Source organism: Canis lupus, chromosome 28 (assembly GCF_003254725.2).
Source record: "Canis lupus dingo isolate Sandy chromosome 28, ASM325472v2, whole genome shotgun sequence".
NCBI lineage: Eukaryota > Metazoa > Chordata > Mammalia > Carnivora > Canidae > Canis > Canis lupus.
This window is the reverse complement of record NC_064270.1, coordinates 18,850,904-18,869,501: the sequence shown is the minus strand read 5'-3', so window position 1 is coordinate 18,869,501 and position 18,598 is coordinate 18,850,904. Positions and strand designations below refer to the sequence as shown.

Sequence of the window (18,598 nt, the reverse complement as noted above, 5' to 3'; positions counted from 1 at the left end):
AATAATGGTTTATAATCCACATATATGACTTACAAATGGGAATCAATTCTGCAATGAGAGTGTCATATGTTTTCTACCCATGCCACTGTGAATGTGGTCCTGTAACCCATCACAGAGACTAGGAGGTTATCTGACCCCATATCGGTGAATATGATAACTTCTGGTCACCTTTTTGTGAATCTGACGGACATTCGCCCAGAACATTTATTGACACAATCTAAGTATGTGAACTCTGGCTGATACTCTAACTCCAGATACTTACATGGATTAAGAATAGCTACACCAACCCATAGAAATAGATAGTAGATAGGGATTGGGAAGTGGAGAGATGTGGGCAAAGGAGACAAATTTCTAGCTATTAGATGAATAACTTCTGGGGATCTGATGTAAAGCATAGTGACTATAATTAACAGCACTGTATTATATATTTGACAGTTGTTAAGATGGTAGATTTTAAATGTTATCACCATGCACAAAATATCATATTAAATGAGGAGAAAGAGGTGTTAACTAAGTTTATGGTGATAAGCATTTTGCAGTATGTATGTGTATCAAATCATATGTACATCTTAAAACAAATATATGTGAATAATATCTCAATGAAGCTGGAAAAAAAAAGTGGCTACAAAGAGGAGAGGTTGGCAGTGCAGCCCTTGACACTACCTGCACTAAACAGTGCTCATGTTGAGATGGAGACCACACTCCTTCTTGCCCTCCCTGGCACCCACGGGGTTTGTTGGGCTATATGTGCTGGGCAGACTTGGAGGAGGTGGCTCACAGCTCTCCTCTGGGAGATAGAGCTCTTATAATGATTGTGGACCACGATCCTGGCTGGCTTTCCATCTAATGTGTCAGCTGCAGTGCCGTGTCTGAGACATACTTATGGTCATTAGTGTGACTGCATCAAATGGCATTCAATGTTCAGAGATGAGAGGCTCCAGCTCTGGGCCATTTCCTTCCTATATGGCATGGGGACCTGTTTGCACGTCCATAGTCTTGGGCTAGACAGCTAGAGACTTCTGATGGACATTAAGTTAATATCATCTGAGGCTTATATCATTAAAAAAGAAGAAGAAAAAGAAAAGACACTGAAAATATTGCCTGGCTTCTGAGCCACAGTGCAAACTGAAGAATTAAATTTTCATGTTATGGGTTTAGCTTGGGCCTCAGACCAACTCACATACACTGTATGAGTTGTTTTTGAATGGAACTCTAGTTCTTTACACTTGTCCACAATAGTCATGCACACTGTTGGGTTGGCAGCTAGCCCCTGCCATTCACGGCTGTTTTTTCTATGGCCTGTAACTGTTAGAGTAGCTCCTCTTACTTTTGTGTTTATCATCCAGCTGACATCAGGAGGACGGCCACATTACTACGTGTCCTACCGAAGGAATGCGTTTGCCCAAATGAAGCTGCCCAAATATGCTTTGCCTAAGGTATGACCTAAATGGATTTCTTCATTTCCATATTTTCTCCAATTCCCATATTCTTGCCTTCACCCCTTTCCCAAGGACCCTTTCAGTTTCTCATAATCATTTATCTCTTCTCATCTCCTATGACTATTTTTCAGCTTCTCTCTCTCTCTCTCTCTCTCTCTCTAATTCTTGCTATAGATGCGTCTGAATAGATTAACTGATTTGCTTTTACTTTTCAGTAGTAAATATTTTCAAGTAGAAGGTATGGGTATTCTAGCAAGGCAGAAAATAGGCTTTGGATACACATTATATCAGTAAAACAGGTGTAATACATTTCTATTTCATTTTATTGTTGTTAATTATTGAGAGGTGGTGCATCTATGTGGCATCCAACTTTTGCCTTTTCTCTCAATAGGATTTATGAGACTCTTTGACTTAGTTCTGAGGCACAGCTAATTTTTTGGATTTCCCCAAAGACCTACTCCTTTGAAAATAATGACAGACGAAAGTTAAAGACCCTCTCAACTGCTGACATCCCTGGGCTGTCTTTCCAGAAACACTGAAGAACTGCGTTAATACGGAGCGCCACCTAGTGGAGGTCAAACTGACTTGGTAGCTCAAAGCTGTGTATTTGTGGTCTGAAATAGTTAATATATTGTGCCTTATCTTAGAACAAGGGAGGTATATATGGCTGTAGGAGAGGGACAGTGTAGGTTTAAATATAGCTGTAGCTCAGCTTTGAAATCTTTGGGTTGGACAGAGAACATAGAGAACTTTTTTTTTTTTTGATTGAATGTTCATGACTCCTTATCTTGTGTATTTATCCATAACTTCGTAGTATGCTGTCCTGGACCAACACCAGCTAGCTGCCTGAAAATCATGTGATAGATATAAAACAAGGGCTTCACAGGTCTCCTCTTCCAGGAGAGCCAATGGTCACCAGTTGCTCTGGCCTCGCCAGGCAGAGTTCTCTTTCTTGGCCATCACTCTGCCCCTAAGCCTAGCAGTAGTAAGGTGGGCTGAGATGCCAGCTCATTCGAAATAGTAGCACACATTAAATTGCACTGTTGACTCCAAAGGAGGATATCCATGATAGCAGTTACTATTTTCAGCCACTAAGAGACTAATGACAGTGGCAATTGCCCAGAACTATATGTCTGTGATTGTATACATTTAAATGCTCCCTGCTCTTGATTCAGTTTAAAATGTTTTCCAAAAAGACAAGCACTTACAACTTTGGAGTTGTGCCTTAGATGATAATTGGGTAAAGTCCATATGTAAAGCTAAATTTGAGTGTTGTTAAAATTACCCTGGATAATCTTTTAGGAAGGTCCATGAGGGACATGATCATGCCTTCTCAGTAAGTCCAACAGAGCCATTTTGGGTCCCCGCCCCCCTCTTGAGTGCTGAAATAAATTGCTATTACTTTGATTGATCAGTAAATGCAGTAGTTTAGCTTGCAAGATTTATACCTTTAAAAACAAGAATTAAAGTCAATGCAGGGAGATGCTCTTGCTCAAGAGGCGTGTGGGAATTGAGACCCAATCAGGAAGCAGCAGATCTGAGTCACTCTTCTTGTGCTCTCTCTCCTGGGAATATACTCTTTGTGTGGAATAAGTCCCAGCTAAACCAAATGCTGTTCATAGCCTAACTGAGGCTAACACTCAAGTCTCCTGAGCTCCTAAACTGGCATCCTTTGTATTATACTTTTCTTCTCTTGAAATAAATTAATAGCTTAATTAAGATAGCAGATCCCCCCCCCCCCCCACACACACACACAAATTTTGATATACTGCAGGGCCGTCAAAAAGTCCCATGGACATAAGGAGCCCTGGAAATGGCCATTTAAAACCAAAGAAACATCTTTGGATCTGTTGCTAGAGTGTTAGGAAACACATACTTTGCATTGCTTGTTCATAACCATCACACAGATCACTGTGTACACTTGCCCTCAGTGACATCCAGCCAGTCTGGAAGAAAAAGTTGTACTTTGAGCCTGAATCTGCTGTCTGTCCCCTCCCCTTTCTATACCAGATGAGCATCCTCCATTACTAGTCTCATCCCAGGTATGAGGGTAGAATGCAATGATTAATTTCACTTCTCCCCAGAAAAATAGGAGCCAGTAGAGCAAATGAATGTATTATGTGATCCAAGCAAGTGTTTATTATTTAAGGCAATGAGATGCCTTATTACAATGCCATTACACCATCAAAGAATAGCCCCAGCTTGGGTGGAGTGATCTGCCAGAAAAGTGCCTGTACTTCCATGGCCTTCTATCAAAGCCAGGGCTGCCTTAGCTGGAAAGCTTCGTACCCACCAAAGGAATTAAGACAAACCACAGTTTCATCTTCAAATTTTCTGTAATCATTCACTGCCATTGTATCAACTCTTGAAAGACCATGGTTACCTTGAGCTGTGTTAAAAAATAATAATAATAATGATAATGATAATATGGTACCAGGGGGATGGGGAGACTTTAATGCCGCTGCTGCTGTTAAAAGCATGAGGCCCCCCAGACTGGGAGTCCTGGTGACAGTTTCCTTCCCTTACCTTATTTGGAGCTTGTTCTGAGCTACTCAAGGGAGATGAATGAGGCAATACATATGAAAGTGCTTTGAGCATTTTGGAGGACAGATACTCTATAAAAGCAAGGTAATATTATTATCAGTATGGATCTAGTTGTCTGTGTGGTGGGGGATCGATGGGAACAGGGGCGTGGGTGGTGCAGAGGCTGACAGCAGGAGGCCCAGATTCCAGCCCTGCATCTGTCGCTAACCTGCTTTGAAGCCTTAGACTGGCTTATCAATTTCTCTTTCTCTGTTTTTTGTCTGTTTGTTGTTTTAGTTTTTATATTTTTAAATTAAAGTAAACATTACTCTGAATATAATATCCTTGGAGATGCCTCACAAAAATTTGGTTCTATGATCAAATAAGCTTAAGAAAAAAATAAACTCCATTCTATGTCCCTTGCCTCAAGAGTATCTGTAGGTCACTGGTGTCAAAAGCTCTAGGATGTCCTGTGAGCAAGAAAACTATATAATTCAGCATTAATCAAAGCTTTTTACAAAGGGATCCATTAAAAAAAAAGTCTATTAGAATCCATCAATGCTGGTGTCCTATGGAACAGATTTTGGAAAGCACTCAAGTAAAAGATTCCAAAGGTCACTTCTCATTTTAAAATTTTGTGTCTTAGTAAAAATATTCAACATAAAGTGTCACTCTGTGTAGAAAGAGCATATGTTCCTGATGGAGAAGAATGTAGACAAGAAGAAGAAAGAAAGATGACATTTAAACATGTCAGATCTTTCAATTAAGATATCTGAGACCAACATTTTTTAAGTCTCTACAATGTAATTAGATTATATGGAGAGAGAGATCTGATCTTGGCCCTTATCTAGAAATGGCCATTTGAATCTGTTATTGTTACTCAACTAGTTCTCTAAGTGACCTTGAAGCCCTGTGTTTTGGTTCCAAAACTACAAAATAAAGATTTATATGAGTTGGGATAATATAGTTGATGCACTCTTGTCCCTAGCATTTATTAAGATATCTGTGGTGACCTGGACTTCAAAGGTTCACCAGTGCACAAACTCATTCCAAAGGCACAGAGGTGGGCAATAGGTATGTTGTCCATGGTCTGTGGGGGGCCAGATCTGTGCTTAAATATTTTAACTTGAATTCAGGGAAGATACTGCATCCTACTGGTGGGGGAATGTGAATTGAAAGCAGTTATTTGAGGATTTTAAATGCCAGAATAAGGATTTGGGTCTTTGTCCTTTAGGAAGTGGGGACCCATAGAAAGTTTGGCCCTCAGTTGTTGAATGGCCCTTGGGCTAATTTCTATAGCTAACTCCCTCTGTTAGAAAGAACCAAAATACTTGCATGAACTATTTCTTATTAGGTATACTAGCCAGTCCCCCAACATTTGCAGTGAACAGAAAGGCCATATGACTCTTGCTTAATCAACAAAGGGGATTTAAGGGCTTATGTAACTGAAAATAAGTAGCATGGATGGAACAGATACTCTGTGCCAGGCACTATTATAATGCTAATCACTTACACCTAGTAAGTGATTTAATCCTCACAACTCCATGGAGGGCATACTGCTATCCGTTTTGCAGGTAGAAATTCTGAGGCAAAGAGTTTAGTTCACATAGCTATGTTGCAGAGGTAGTTTGACTTCAAGGTCCATTCTTTTAACCATTGTGTTCTACTGTTCTCTCTAACTGAAAGGTTTACAGGTGCAGCAGGCTTCTTAGTTGTCCACAATCAAAGATCCAAAAGCATTCACAGAATGTGACCTATCTCCCTTTTGAGCCTATTTTCTTCAGGACTGGTTTCATCCCTTGCCTCCCCTGCCTCCCCTCCAAGATGTGTCTCCATCAGATCTAGACTTTTTTTTTTTTTAACTTATTGATAATACTGGTATCATTCTAGAATTATGTCTTCTTGACTTAATGTTGCATACCCAACACTGATCCAACCAGTGTGGTCAAGGATATTGAATATCCTGAATGCTAGGCCAACAAGCTTTTCTGGTGCTGAGGATAGAAAAAAGTAGCAAAGACTAAGTACAGGGAGGAAATTTGTCTGAGAGTCATAAGGGTGTTTTTCAAAGAACATCAACTACCATTATTAGAAGAAATGGAAATAAACATTTGGCTGATATAAGCAATGGCCAACTTCCATACCAAACATAAGTTTACATTATTGATCCACATTGAATTAATGGGAAGGATTCATTTTTGGCCTCCCGCTCTGTATTCTTTTTATAAAATCATTACCAAACACTAAAGTATGGCACATAAGACCCAAGTAGGGGTGAGGAATATAAAACTCTTTGGATAAAGACTTCTTCCTTCTGGGATCATAGGAGTTCACTGTGATCATGGTAAAGGAGGAAAAGACTTGTTCCTCTGTGTTTAGAGCAGGTTCCAACCTGAATTGCTGACTGTTTGGTTGAGAGAACACGGACATGTATTACAATGAGAAATTTAGGTTAGAAGTTAGGTAGAACTTTCTAGCACTGAAATTCTTGCCAAAGAAGATTGAAAGATCTCCTGAAGCTTTTCAAGGGTGGAGGATGATCCATCTGGGAAGATTTGAGTACTAAAGCTACACATGGGCTAAGAATCTTTCCTTATTGCTCTTCTTTCTTTGTGTTTACATGTAATTCTGTTGTATGTTTTGATTTGATTTCTGGTTTTTGAAAGTTATACCAGTGTCTACTGCCTTGAGCAAAGGCAGTAGACGGCTGCCAAAGCATTTGCACAGAAGACAACAAGCCTTGGTCTGTGTTATCCTCCCCGCCAGACATCCACTTCTCTGGAGTTTTGATGGGGAAGAAAGGATTTGGACTCATCCCCTGCCTCCTCCACTCCCCCACGCCTGCTCACTGCCTCCACGTTACCTTTGCCTTGTTTTTATCTCCAGGACTACCAGAGTCTGAAAGCAGGCTACTTTTTCCCTCTCTCACTTAAGGTTTCCTGCTAAACTTCTCAGAGTAAAGGTTTAGATAAACCACTAAGTCCTTGAACACTTATTGACCTGAAAGATTAGTGCTTTGGGGTTCTCAAGTGTTTTCCTCAAGGGCTTCTGGGAGGTGCTAAGCCTGGGGGAATGGTTTGGAAACTTTAATGTGCATATGAATTACACAAAGATTGTATTTAAATGTAGATTTTTGATTCAATAAGTGAGGCCTGAGATTGTGTATCTGACAAGCTTGCAGGTGATGCCCACATTGGTGGCCCAGGGACCACACTGAGAGATGCAGGACTTGTTGGTTTTCTCTCTCTCTTTCTCCAACTTTTCCTCATTTCTGCCCCACATAAGCTTTCTGAACATGTACCATGTTTGTGCCTGGCAAGAATATCAGGATGACTGATTCTCCAAAGTCATGCACACTTGAAAGTATTCTTCAGTTATCTAATGAGGTAACTAAATAATAAGTGAGCTACCAAGCATCTCTCTGCCCTATTTTCTCATGATCTTACTGCCTAACCCTACATATAACAAAGGAAATATATGATTAACACTTTCCTTATTAATTATTATTTCACAAATATGCAAAAGGAAAATTTTCACCTTCCATGACAGTGCCTAAGAGCCTAGTCTGGTATTCTTCACGAGATTCTGCTCTCTTTGGACATATGCCATGTTAATGTACGAACCTCATCATCCTTTTCACTTCTCTTTGTCCTCAGGACATGCATGTCATCAGCACAGATGAGAATCAAGTGTTTGCAGCGGTTCAAGAATGGAACCAGAATGACACATACAACCTCTATATCTCAGACACCCGTGGGGTCTATTTCACGCTGGCCTTGGAGAATGTTCAGAGCAGCAGAGGTCCAGAGGGCAACATCATGATCGACCTCTATGAGGTATGTCACGAAGTGTGTGTGGTCCTGAGCCACTACAATGTCTGGGCCGGCAGGTGAAGGCCTGCCTTTGGCCATTGCCTCCGTCATTTTAAGTCCAATTCCTTATGTGGCCTCATTTCATTTGGGGGAGGCGAGGATTCGTAGAACATTTTTATTGGTTAAGTTACAATCCACACATCACCTCTGGGAGGCATCCTTTTTTGATGAAATCCACAGGCCATGATGTCTCGGGACCTGGAGAGAGTGGGCAAACAGGGTGTCATAGTGTGAGCAAAGGGCCAGTGAGCATGAGGGAGACATCTTTGCATTGCACTAGAAGATGCTCCCATTGGACCTTTCTTTTCTTCTTCTTTTTTTTTTTTTTTTTTTTTTAGGGAATTTAACTTGTCTATCACTTAATGTTCTCACATAATTATTTTCCTAAGCCATTGGACCTTTCTAACCTGATAACTTTCACTGATTAATTATCATCTCCTCAGATGGCCAGTGAGTGAGAGCAAAGTGTTAGGTCTTTCTCTCCTAAATGGGAAGGGGGGAGGCAGAGACAAAAAAACAACTTCCCTAAAACAACTATGGACCTTTGTTTCTCAAAATGACCAGGATACAAAATAAAATCATTTATGTTAGAACGGTTAGCTTTCATAACAAATGCCATTTAAAGCACAGCTAGGGAGAAAGAAAGCTGCTGTTTGAGGATGGATTTTAGCCATTTGTCAGTCTTATCTTGCACTCTGAAGGATTTATAATGGGTTATAATGAGCCATTACAAAATGTATTCAGAATTTGGGAAATGTACTCATTTACTTATATCCTATCTGGAAAAAAAAACATCTAAAACCGATTCAAATATGTACAGTCCTAATGATGCTATCTTTTGGTTGATTATAAGTTCATAAAGTCAGGAAGTTGTTTATATAACTAGAAGCAAGGGAATTATATTGAAGAAAGGAACCAATTTCATTTAATAATTTAAACCTATCATTGTAATTCCATTTAATGTTATCAACTCCCCCGTTCTCCTTTAGGAGCTCTTGGGGATTATCTTCTAGTATCTAAACTTCTTTGTATATATAAAGTTATATTAACAAACTTATATGCTCCATTCAAAGCCCAAACTAGCATTAGACATAGTCTGTCTGTATATATTTAGAAAAATCTACTGCAAACTTTTTTACACATTCACAAGGTTTTTCCACTCTTTTTCTGTCCAGGTTCTAGATAAATATAGTAGTATCATATATCTCAGCCTCAAACTGAACATGTATTCTGGAAAACATTTACATATTCTGGTGATTTAGTTTCAAATTTATGTTGGATAAAATTGTGATTTACAGTATAAATTTTGGAGTCAGGCTGCCTGGATTTAAATCCTTGCTACACCAGATGTATGTATTCTAGAGACAAAGCCAAGAATTTCCAAGCCTCAGTTTCCTTGTTTAAAATATGGAGCTATACATGGTATCTACTTGATAGAATTTCTGAGGATTACTTAAGTTAATCTTCTTACCGTATGTATTATGAACAGTGCCAGAAATGCATCAATGATCAACAAATTATAGATAGCATAATTAATATTATATTCCAATGAGGTTAAGCCCCAATATAATGTTCTATTCTTATAGTCTTAAAATCTACCCACATTGTTTAAATATCCAACACACTTCCAATATTTTGGATCTCTGTTTCTTCCTGTATTGCACTTAGCATGGCCATAGGACATCGTTTAATGCCAACTAGTCATCTTGTTATAAACAAGTGTAAATTGCCATGCTTCTTTCCTCATTTGTAAATGTCATACAAACATTTAAATTTTAAGCATTCTGTTGAAATTCCATGTGTTTTTGCGCCATATCCCAGCACTTAGAATGGAAATATCTTGCTTCAAGAGTCTGATAAGTCAAAGCAGCTGCCCCGGATGAATCACCTGGTTTGCTACCTTGGCCTTGACTCTGTCCTTGTTCTCCCAAAAACATTTTCTGATTTTCAGGTTGCATTTTTCCTTTTGAGAATAACTTCCCCCCTCTTTTCAAGTTATTGTGGAAGAGTTTTTTGGGAGATAAACTTTGTTTTCTGCCAAAACAAAGACCATTCTAATTAGTCCCTTGATGATAAAAGAGATGACATATTTGGACAGGAACGATTTTGCAATGTTCTGTTATATACATCTGTTTCCATGAATGGTTTTCTGAATTCAGACATTGCTAACAGGTATGGAATGAGAAGAGGAAAAAGGGTGACTTCTGGACATGGCAAATCATTCCTTGGTTAATCCTTGTGTTTTTCCTTTTATGTCTCTCTTGCAGTTGAGTATCTGTAGGGAAACTGTTGGCTCCTATTATCATCACTATAAGCAGTGGTGTGACTGCATTATGTAAAGGTGTTCTGCATCCCAGGACCCCGGAAGAAGAGTCTTTGGTTTTATTAGCCTGACAGTTCGCAGCAACTTGAATTGAAATTGATGTGATCAGAACGGCGGTGCCGTATCTGCTGATTACCTAGATAGAAAGAGTATTGGCTGACATGGAACCTGGCACAAATGTTCCTTAAATCTGATTGTTCTGGCTAGCAGGAAGCTGAAAGCCATCCAGCATGAATTTCCCAGTAGAATTGCAATGAATGATGAGTGCTTAGAGATAAATGAAAAGTAAGAAAATCCATAAATGAATTAATAAGGAGCATAGATGAGCAACATATGAGGTAGGAGTGACAAAGATAGAATATATGGAGTGCACGTCTGCTCATATTTAGGGGTGACTGAGGGGAGTGGTGTGAGTTCTTTGCTTGTATCCTTCTGCATGCCAATTACCTGTCATTCCTGTGCGCTCTTTAAGCTGTTGTGGTAGAGGCAGACTGTGTAATATAATACATAATGGTGTGAGTCTGTGTATCAAGGATATGTATTGTTGATGAGTCTTTGTGGGAAATCCAAAAGGAAGCAGATTTCTCATTAAATTCAGTAATTTTGTTCACATCACACTTTGGAACTTTACAACAAATATGGCTCTCTCTGCCCTAGAAGTACTTGTATGTATGTAATAACATAGGGAATGTTGGGGACAAAGTGTTGAGTGACCATCTTACATGGTTTAATTATTGAAATACCAGAGTATTTTGTTCAGTGTCATTTGGTCACTGAACATGGACCACATTGAAAGAGTTAAGAAATGTGAGCCAAGAAAGGTGGCCAAAGAGCAAAAATGCTGGATAGTGATTTTTGTTGATGAGAGATTATAACAATATATAAAATTGTGGATGCCAGTATGTGCTAGGTATTGTGTAAAGAGCCTTCCATAATTATCTCATTCAATCCTATAATAACTTTATGATACTGGGACTCTAATTACTTCCACTTTAAACATAAGTAAATGGACTCAGAAAATGTTACCATTTTTTTCAAGATTATAAAGCTAGTAAGTGGCAGATTTAGTATCTAAATATTAGAGTATGGGGATCCCTGGGTGGCGCAACAGTTTAGCGCCTGCCTTTGGCCCAGGGCGCGATCCTGGAGACCAGGGATCGAATCCCACGTCAGGCTCCCAGTGCATGGAGCCTGCTTCTCCCTCTGCCTATGTCTCTGCCTCTCTCTCTCTCTTTCTCTCTCTGTGTGTGTAACTATCATAAATAATAAATAAATAAATAAATAAATAAATAAATAAATAAATAAATAAATAAATACTAGAGTATGCAAACTCATAACAACAAACTATTGGTGTCTCTGGAAAGATTTGGGCTTGTATTTGATTGTGGTCCAGTAATAGCCCTAAGACTGAAGGCCATTGAAGGACAGGATAAATAGTATTAGACTTTACCAAAAGTAGAAGAAACCAGACAAGAAAAAGAAAACAGTCTTGGCAAAAAGCCAACATAAACATAATCCACAAATGATAGTTCTGGACCTATTCACCACCTTCTGACCCAAGTCCTAAGTCTGCATTTACAGCTAAATTCAGGCAGTGCTATCATTGTGCCTCCCAATTTTGTCTGGTGGATGTGTTTTCATAAGAGAAGCCTAGAAACAAGCATCCTAAAATTCTGTCATTCCTGAATAGCACAAATGCTCCAATGGCATCACGTGGGATGGGTAACAGAAGACAGCACGCTTGATGGTAGCCAGAGAAAAGGAGACAATGATGAGTGTGTCTGAGACGTGTGATTCCTAGTGTTTTTGTCTGGTGTGGATGATGAGAGGGGGTCTGACAGCTTTGGACAATATCCTCCCTCCTCTGGGAAGGGAATATTAATTAATGATGATGAAGAGCACTTTGGCTTAATGGACAATGACAGTTCACCCCAGCCAAGTGGAAAGGGTTGTGTTGGGAGTGAAGCCACTTGGCTGGAAAATTCGGAATGCACAGAATGTGCACATACATGAATAAGCACAGTGGGCATCATGGAAGACATAACCAATGAGCAGTGCATGTTTAGTTACACACATCGTGTCTTCTGCATGTTATGAGTTCCCCCTCTTTAAAAGATAAAGCTCAACAGTTATGATGACCTACTTACACCTTGATTTCTTGGGGGAAGGTGCTTCTTACAATCCCACCATAGGAGGTAGAGAAGAAAAATGCTCTCCATTCCAGGGCATGTTTCTTATAGGATGTAGAATGTACCATCGAATTACATTTAAGTTTATTCTTTCTGTAGGAGAGGAATGCAAGGGAAGAAATAGGGAAGAAAATAACACCTGGACGTTTTAGAGGGAGTGGTCTCCTTGACTGCAGAGGCACCCCTGGCCCCTCTCCCTCTGAGTATGTGTCTCTTCTGGCTGCGATCCTCTCTTTAGAACATAAAAATATCCTATGTCCAGAACCGAAAGAAATTATGGTCACAGATATATTCTCTTTCTTGCCATACTTATTGATTCATAATTTTTATTATCTTCAAATTTTGACACTTTGGATTTGTAATTGAAGTCTGAGTAATATTCCATTGTATACATAAACCACATCTTCTTTATCCATTCATCTTTCGATGGACACCGAGGTCTGAGATCAAGAGGGTAAGAGGGATCATCTCTCAATTAGCAGTAGAGTCAGAAACAAGTAGAAACTCTTGTTCAGGGGTCTTCCCAGCTTAGCCTCTGCATGGAGGATATGAAAGAAAGATTGGGACAGACAAGCACCCTCTAGAGATGCATATAAAAAAAAGGAAGTGAATAGGTAGAGACATATCAGCATGTTATTCAAGGGAATGGGAGATAGCCCATGTGAACAAGGGGAGTAAAATAAAAGAGAAGAGGGCGACACTCTGAAGCTATCATCCTAGGGCACAGTAAGTGTGCTGATGTGCTTTGTGTTGGCCTGAGCTCTGAGCTGTAACACTTCATGTTTAACATCTAACCAAAATGTTATTTTGGCTCATATGAGATTAGAGAATAAGAAATAATAACTAATTAGCTTTGAGGCTTCTGGAATCAAACTCCCCATATGAGAGGCAAAGAAAAATAAGTGGCTTCTTAACACCCTCAGCATTTTTCTGAAGAATTCAGAAAGGTAAAAAAAGGTAACAGGTCTTTCCCCCAAAAGAAGACAAACTCGCAACAGTAAGATGTGGTATTCCCATAGGAGTACCTTCCTCAAAATCTGTGTCACTGTGAATATCTTCCTGAGGACTATTACTTTTTCCAGTCCCGTGCCATCTCTTAGCCCCCGCTCCATTCCACACAAATATGCACATAGAGTGAATACTGAGGGAGGTTATCTGGTAACATAAACGTCCCCCATCCTCAGTGGAACCCCAGACCTTATACCTATGTATACACATACATGTGCACACACATTCCACATATGGGGCACTGATGCTGCTCCTTGATTTCCAAAGTTACATACAAAGCAAGAAGCTAGAAGTTTCAAGACATATCAGGTGAGACCTCACAAAAAAAAAAAAAAAAACCCTTAAGGGAAGTGCCTTGTGCATAGAGGTGCACCATGACACAAAAACACAAAGATGGGCTTCTCAGGCCTGGAGCAAAAGGAGCAGCTGACGGCACAGAAAACTTAGGAGCAGGGGTGACCATCTTTGCAGACCAGACCAAAAAAAGCAAGAAAAATAAAAAGCCACCACAAATGGGATTTTCACAGATAAAGTGCCTTGGCCGCAAAAGGAAAATAAGCAGACCCATGCCAGCTCATCCCCTATTGTCACACATTGCCTCCTCAGCTTTGGCAAGTTTTTATTCCCCAAGATAAACCTGAAGGCCAAGCTGCCAAAGATGAATTACAAAGCGCAGCTCTATGCTCAAGTGGCATTTGATAATGCCAAGCAGCCGGGGCCAGTAAAGTCACAGCTTCTGCAAATCAAATGAACCAGCTCCTAAACACGTATAACCCTGCTCTGACACACTTGCCAAAAGAGGGAGAGGGCAGGAAGGAAAATGGGCAACAGAACTACTGGAATAGGTAATAATTTCATTCTTTCGTACTTATTGTAACCTAGAGTGTTGAATGGTTAAGACAGCGTTGTTTCTCACAGACGAGTATGCTGCAGAGGGAAAAATGAGTATGACTTTGTGAAAATTATGATTTATGAAATTTCGTTTTTAAAGAACTGGCAGTTTAATCATATTTAAATATGTAACAGCCTCTGGAACATATGTAAAAGCAATATGGGGTTCCCTGGTGAGCAGTCCTTATGGAGCTGGTATAGTGAATAAGTAAATACTATTCCTGATTATCGTTCCATCCTTGGGAGGTACAGTGCTCCTGGAATTTATGTCTTCCACATTTGTTGAGGATCAACAATGCATAAGAAACTGTCGGCTTGCTGTCGATGGCCCAGAAAGAGGCTTGTTTTCCTAAGTAGTTTAAAGTATTCCTCCCAGCTACTCGTTTATACCATTTATTTGCTTAACAAACTTGTCATTCCAAAGGAATGCAAAGTTGGCCCAACTCTAAATTATCCCATATGCCAGATCAGCAGGTACAAACTAATGAGGTTTGACTGTGTCAAAAGCCAAGGTAAAATGTACATATTCTGTTGATCGAAACGCAACCTCTGAGTTGAGAAATTCAGAGCTGTGTTTGTTAAAAGAACACCGGAAATCAGACAGATTTGAATGTGCACCCCAACTCTCTATCATAAGCAATTAAATTTTGTCTACACCACAGTTTCTTCATTCATAGAATCTGGGCTGTAGCTGTCAGGCAGGTTTGTAGTGAATGCCAGAGGCCCTGAGCATAGTGCTGGGTGAATGGCATTGACTCATGCTATTTTTTCATCCTTTTGCTTAAAAACTTTCATATTCTCCTCTAAAAGGCTGAGATAAGTGGGTTCAAATATACTTGTTAGCTTATCCACTTACTCCCAATCTGTGCTCTACAAAGCCACTCATTCTAAGTTCACCTGTTTCCTTATCCTTAAATGTGGCAGCTGGTAACTCTATCTCATGGTTACTAAGAATTGAATGAGATGGCCTGTACTGCACTGTTGCATGTATTCAAATCCTTCTTTCCCTGGCCCCCAGTCTTTCTGGGCTGTCATAATTCCAAGTAGAGTAAAATAGGTATGAAGTATTTAATACACTCAAAGACTCTTGAAAAATATGGTACACAACTAACAATTTGTTATCACACGGTTTTGTCAAGTTACCAATTTTACCTCTTTCCTCAAATATGGAAGAGAGAAGGCAATCATATTGTCAGAGCCAAGTAATTAATAAGGACTCTTGACAGTGGGAACATCGAACAAGTGTTACAGGAATGGAAGAGGGAATGATTTGACAATTTAGGGAAACCACTGCTTCTTACCTTTAAAAGCTTTTCTCTTTTGTTCAGTGTATTTCCATGGCTTAATAGAGCCATCTTTTTACAGAAGAAAAAAAGGGGGAAAAGCAATAGCAATTGGATGATGAGCTTTAAACTGACCTTTCTCAATTGCCCAAGGCTGTAAATAGCTCAACGACTTAGATAGTTATTAAGAGCATAGTCTATGAAGCCATCAGCTCTGGGTTAAAATTCCAGGTCTGCCACTTACTCTCTGTGTGACCTTAGGTAGCATGACCTTGGAGAAGTCACTTTACCTGGATGAGCCTCAGTTTCCTCATATGTAAAAAAAAAAAAAATTAAGTCATACTTAGGAGAATTGTTACAAAGATTAAAGAAAATAAAGTATTTAAGTCCATGGGTGCTATGCCTAACATAAAATTAAAGTAGCCCTGTTTATGCATCATTTGCCAGGCAGCAGAACTGAAAGCACCAGATTTTTAACTCCAGGCAACTGCGAACTATCACAAACCTACCTTAGACAAAGTAAGAAGCTTCCATCAAACTTAGAATAGAATTGCCACATTGTAAGGGGCATAGATCTATTGCTTTTGTGTCCCACAGTTCAGGGAGTCATTATACTTCAGCATTACCCCTCTTCCCCCAGCCTCACCCTCTCTTTCCGCTAAGACAAGTCCTTACAGCTGAATTTGACAGTATGCTTATTTTTTAAGTAAACCAATGTATCCTAGCTCAAATTGATGTATTTTTCAGCCATGTCAATTTTTCCCAGGTAGCAGGGATAAAGGGAATGTTCTTGGCTAACAAGAAGATTGACAACCAAGTGAAGACTTTCATCACATATAACAAAGGCCGAGACTGGCGTTTGCTGCAGGCGCCGGACACGGATCTAAGGGGGGACCCTGTGCACTGCTTACTGGTGAGTTTTCACCTTGGAGAAGAATGTTGCACACACTGGAGGGCGAAAGTGGATACTAAACAAGCAGATGAAGGTGGTTCCAAGGCTTGTTGTTTAACTGGTGAACAAAAGGGGACAGAACTGAGCATGAAGGCAGAGTGTGTGCAAGAGTCACTATGCTGCCTTTTGTGATGTACTGGAAAGATAAGAGGGCATGAGGGGGTTAAGGAAGGCATCACATCAAGGATTCTGAGTTTACAGCCAAGTTCTATTGAGGACCTCAAGTTATAGTTTAAGGGAGAATGTGATAGTTTCCATCTATGTTGGGGATATGCACCCTTACTTTCCCATGAATGACTTGTTATATATCCACTGATACATAAATTCAGCTGTAGAATTGATGAACTGAAAGCAAATGTAAATTTTGTAGATGTGTTTTCCAGCAAAGGTGTTTAATCATATTTTCAGAGGCGTTTATGCCTCAAACAAGGATAAGAACTAATCCAAACCCTCATATATACTCTTTGTAATACGTTCTGTTCATCTGTGTCTCATTCTGTATAGCTGGGGTTGTTAGACCATATGACCTGGGAGGCAAATATGGCCTACCACTTGTTTTTCTAAGTACAGTTTTACTGGAACATGGTCATGTTTGTTTATAAATGGACTGTGGCTGCTTTTGCCCACATGGCAGAACTGAATAGACATGGCAAGGAATGTATGGTCCATAAAGCCTATAGTATTTATTACCTGGCCCTTAAAAAAAGAAAATCTTACTGACCATTGCTTTGAAGTATGGTCTTCTTTTATTATATGAAGGTGTCCAGGAAGGGGATCAGAGTTGAGTCTTGCCTTCAAGGAGTTTTCAGTCCTCTTGAAAGAGACTAGATTACTAATGAGAGATAATAGGGCCACATCTCACTCCTCATAGTAGCTCTGATGCTGCCCCAAGCTTGATGTGTGAATAGATACTGAGTGAACACAGAAGGAGGGGAGGAAGAGATTAATTGCAAAACAAAGTATACCTAAGTGCTAATTTCTGTGAAACAGTTTATCTAAAGGAGAGATCTGTATGTAAACTTTGAGGGGAGATGTCTTAGTTTTAGTTTGAAGGATTTGGTTGTGGACACACACACGAATATGTATCAGCGTTCACAGTTTTCATACAATTCCAACGTTGATGTTATCCACACTCAGCTTGCTTTGTCCCATGAAGTCTGAACAGTCACTTTGCAGGTTCATCTCACACAGCTGTAGGCAGGTCACCCTCCTACTCGAGAAGATGCCAGCAGCCATGGCTTGACCTTATTAGTTGCAAAGGATATCACAGTTGTCACTGTGTATCAGGGAAGCAGTCTAAAATTCAGCCTCCCACTCAGCTTCCATCCTTATTACTGGTAATGTACCGGGGGGGAAAAAAAGCCAGTTGTAATAGTAAGTGCACAAAGCCAGTGACAGAGCAAGTAAATGTAACAGTTATTTATTGAATACCTACTCTATACAAGGCATTGTTCAGTAGCATTTTAAAAAACAGAGCCACCTTCCTAGTTTAGCTATTCCAAGTTAAGGCATCATGGTATTTAGCCAAAGAAGCATGAGATGCACCATTGCTTCAATGTGGTCCTCCATCCCACCATGCACTTGGAGATTAAATGCCCATGAGAGAGAATTAACCATAGCACCCAAACAGGCTTGCCTGTGATCACTCTGGCATCATAAATGAGTCAGTAGAAATGCCTCAGACACAAAGCACTTAGTGTAGTGCTTCCTGCTTTACCTCCAGCCCAGTTTTAAGAAGGCTTCTTATTGCGTTTAAAGATTTTATTTGTTTGAGATAGAGCATGAGAGAGAAGCATAAGCCAGGGGAGGGGTGGAGGGAGAGGGAGAAGCAGACTCTTTGCTGAGCAAGAACACCCCCCCCATGTGGGGCTGGATCTTGGGACCCTGAGATCATGACCCAAGCTCATGGCAGATGCTTAACCAACTGAGCCACCCAGGTGCTTAGGAAGTCTTACTGCCATGCCTCCAAAATATAAATGCAGTAGCAGCTTGCTTACCTATCTCCACTGAGACTGTCCTAATCCAAGCCACCATCATTCCCACCTGCCCTACAGTGACAGACTCCCAACTGGTCCTCTTGTCTCTACCCGGCAGTCTTTTCTCTAGACAGCAGCCAAT

At 40.0% G+C, this 18,598-nt stretch overlaps 1 protein-coding gene across 5 annotated transcripts in view; it reads left to right on the top strand.

Moving 5' to 3' along the window:
* Window positions 1-18,598, top strand: part of SORCS1 (sortilin related VPS10 domain containing receptor 1) — a 514,957-nt gene that overhangs the window by 387,541 nt on the left and 108,818 nt on the right. For all 5 annotated transcript variants that reach the window (XM_025467149.3, XM_025467148.2, XM_025467150.2 and 2 more), the window contains exons 8-10: window positions 1,347-1,436; window positions 7,619-7,798; window positions 16,295-16,441. In XM_025467149.3, coding sequence (XP_025322934.1) covers window positions 1,347-1,436; window positions 7,619-7,798; window positions 16,295-16,441 — 417 coding nt within the window. The remainder of the gene's footprint in view (window positions 1-1,346; window positions 1,437-7,618; window positions 7,799-16,294; window positions 16,442-18,598) is intronic.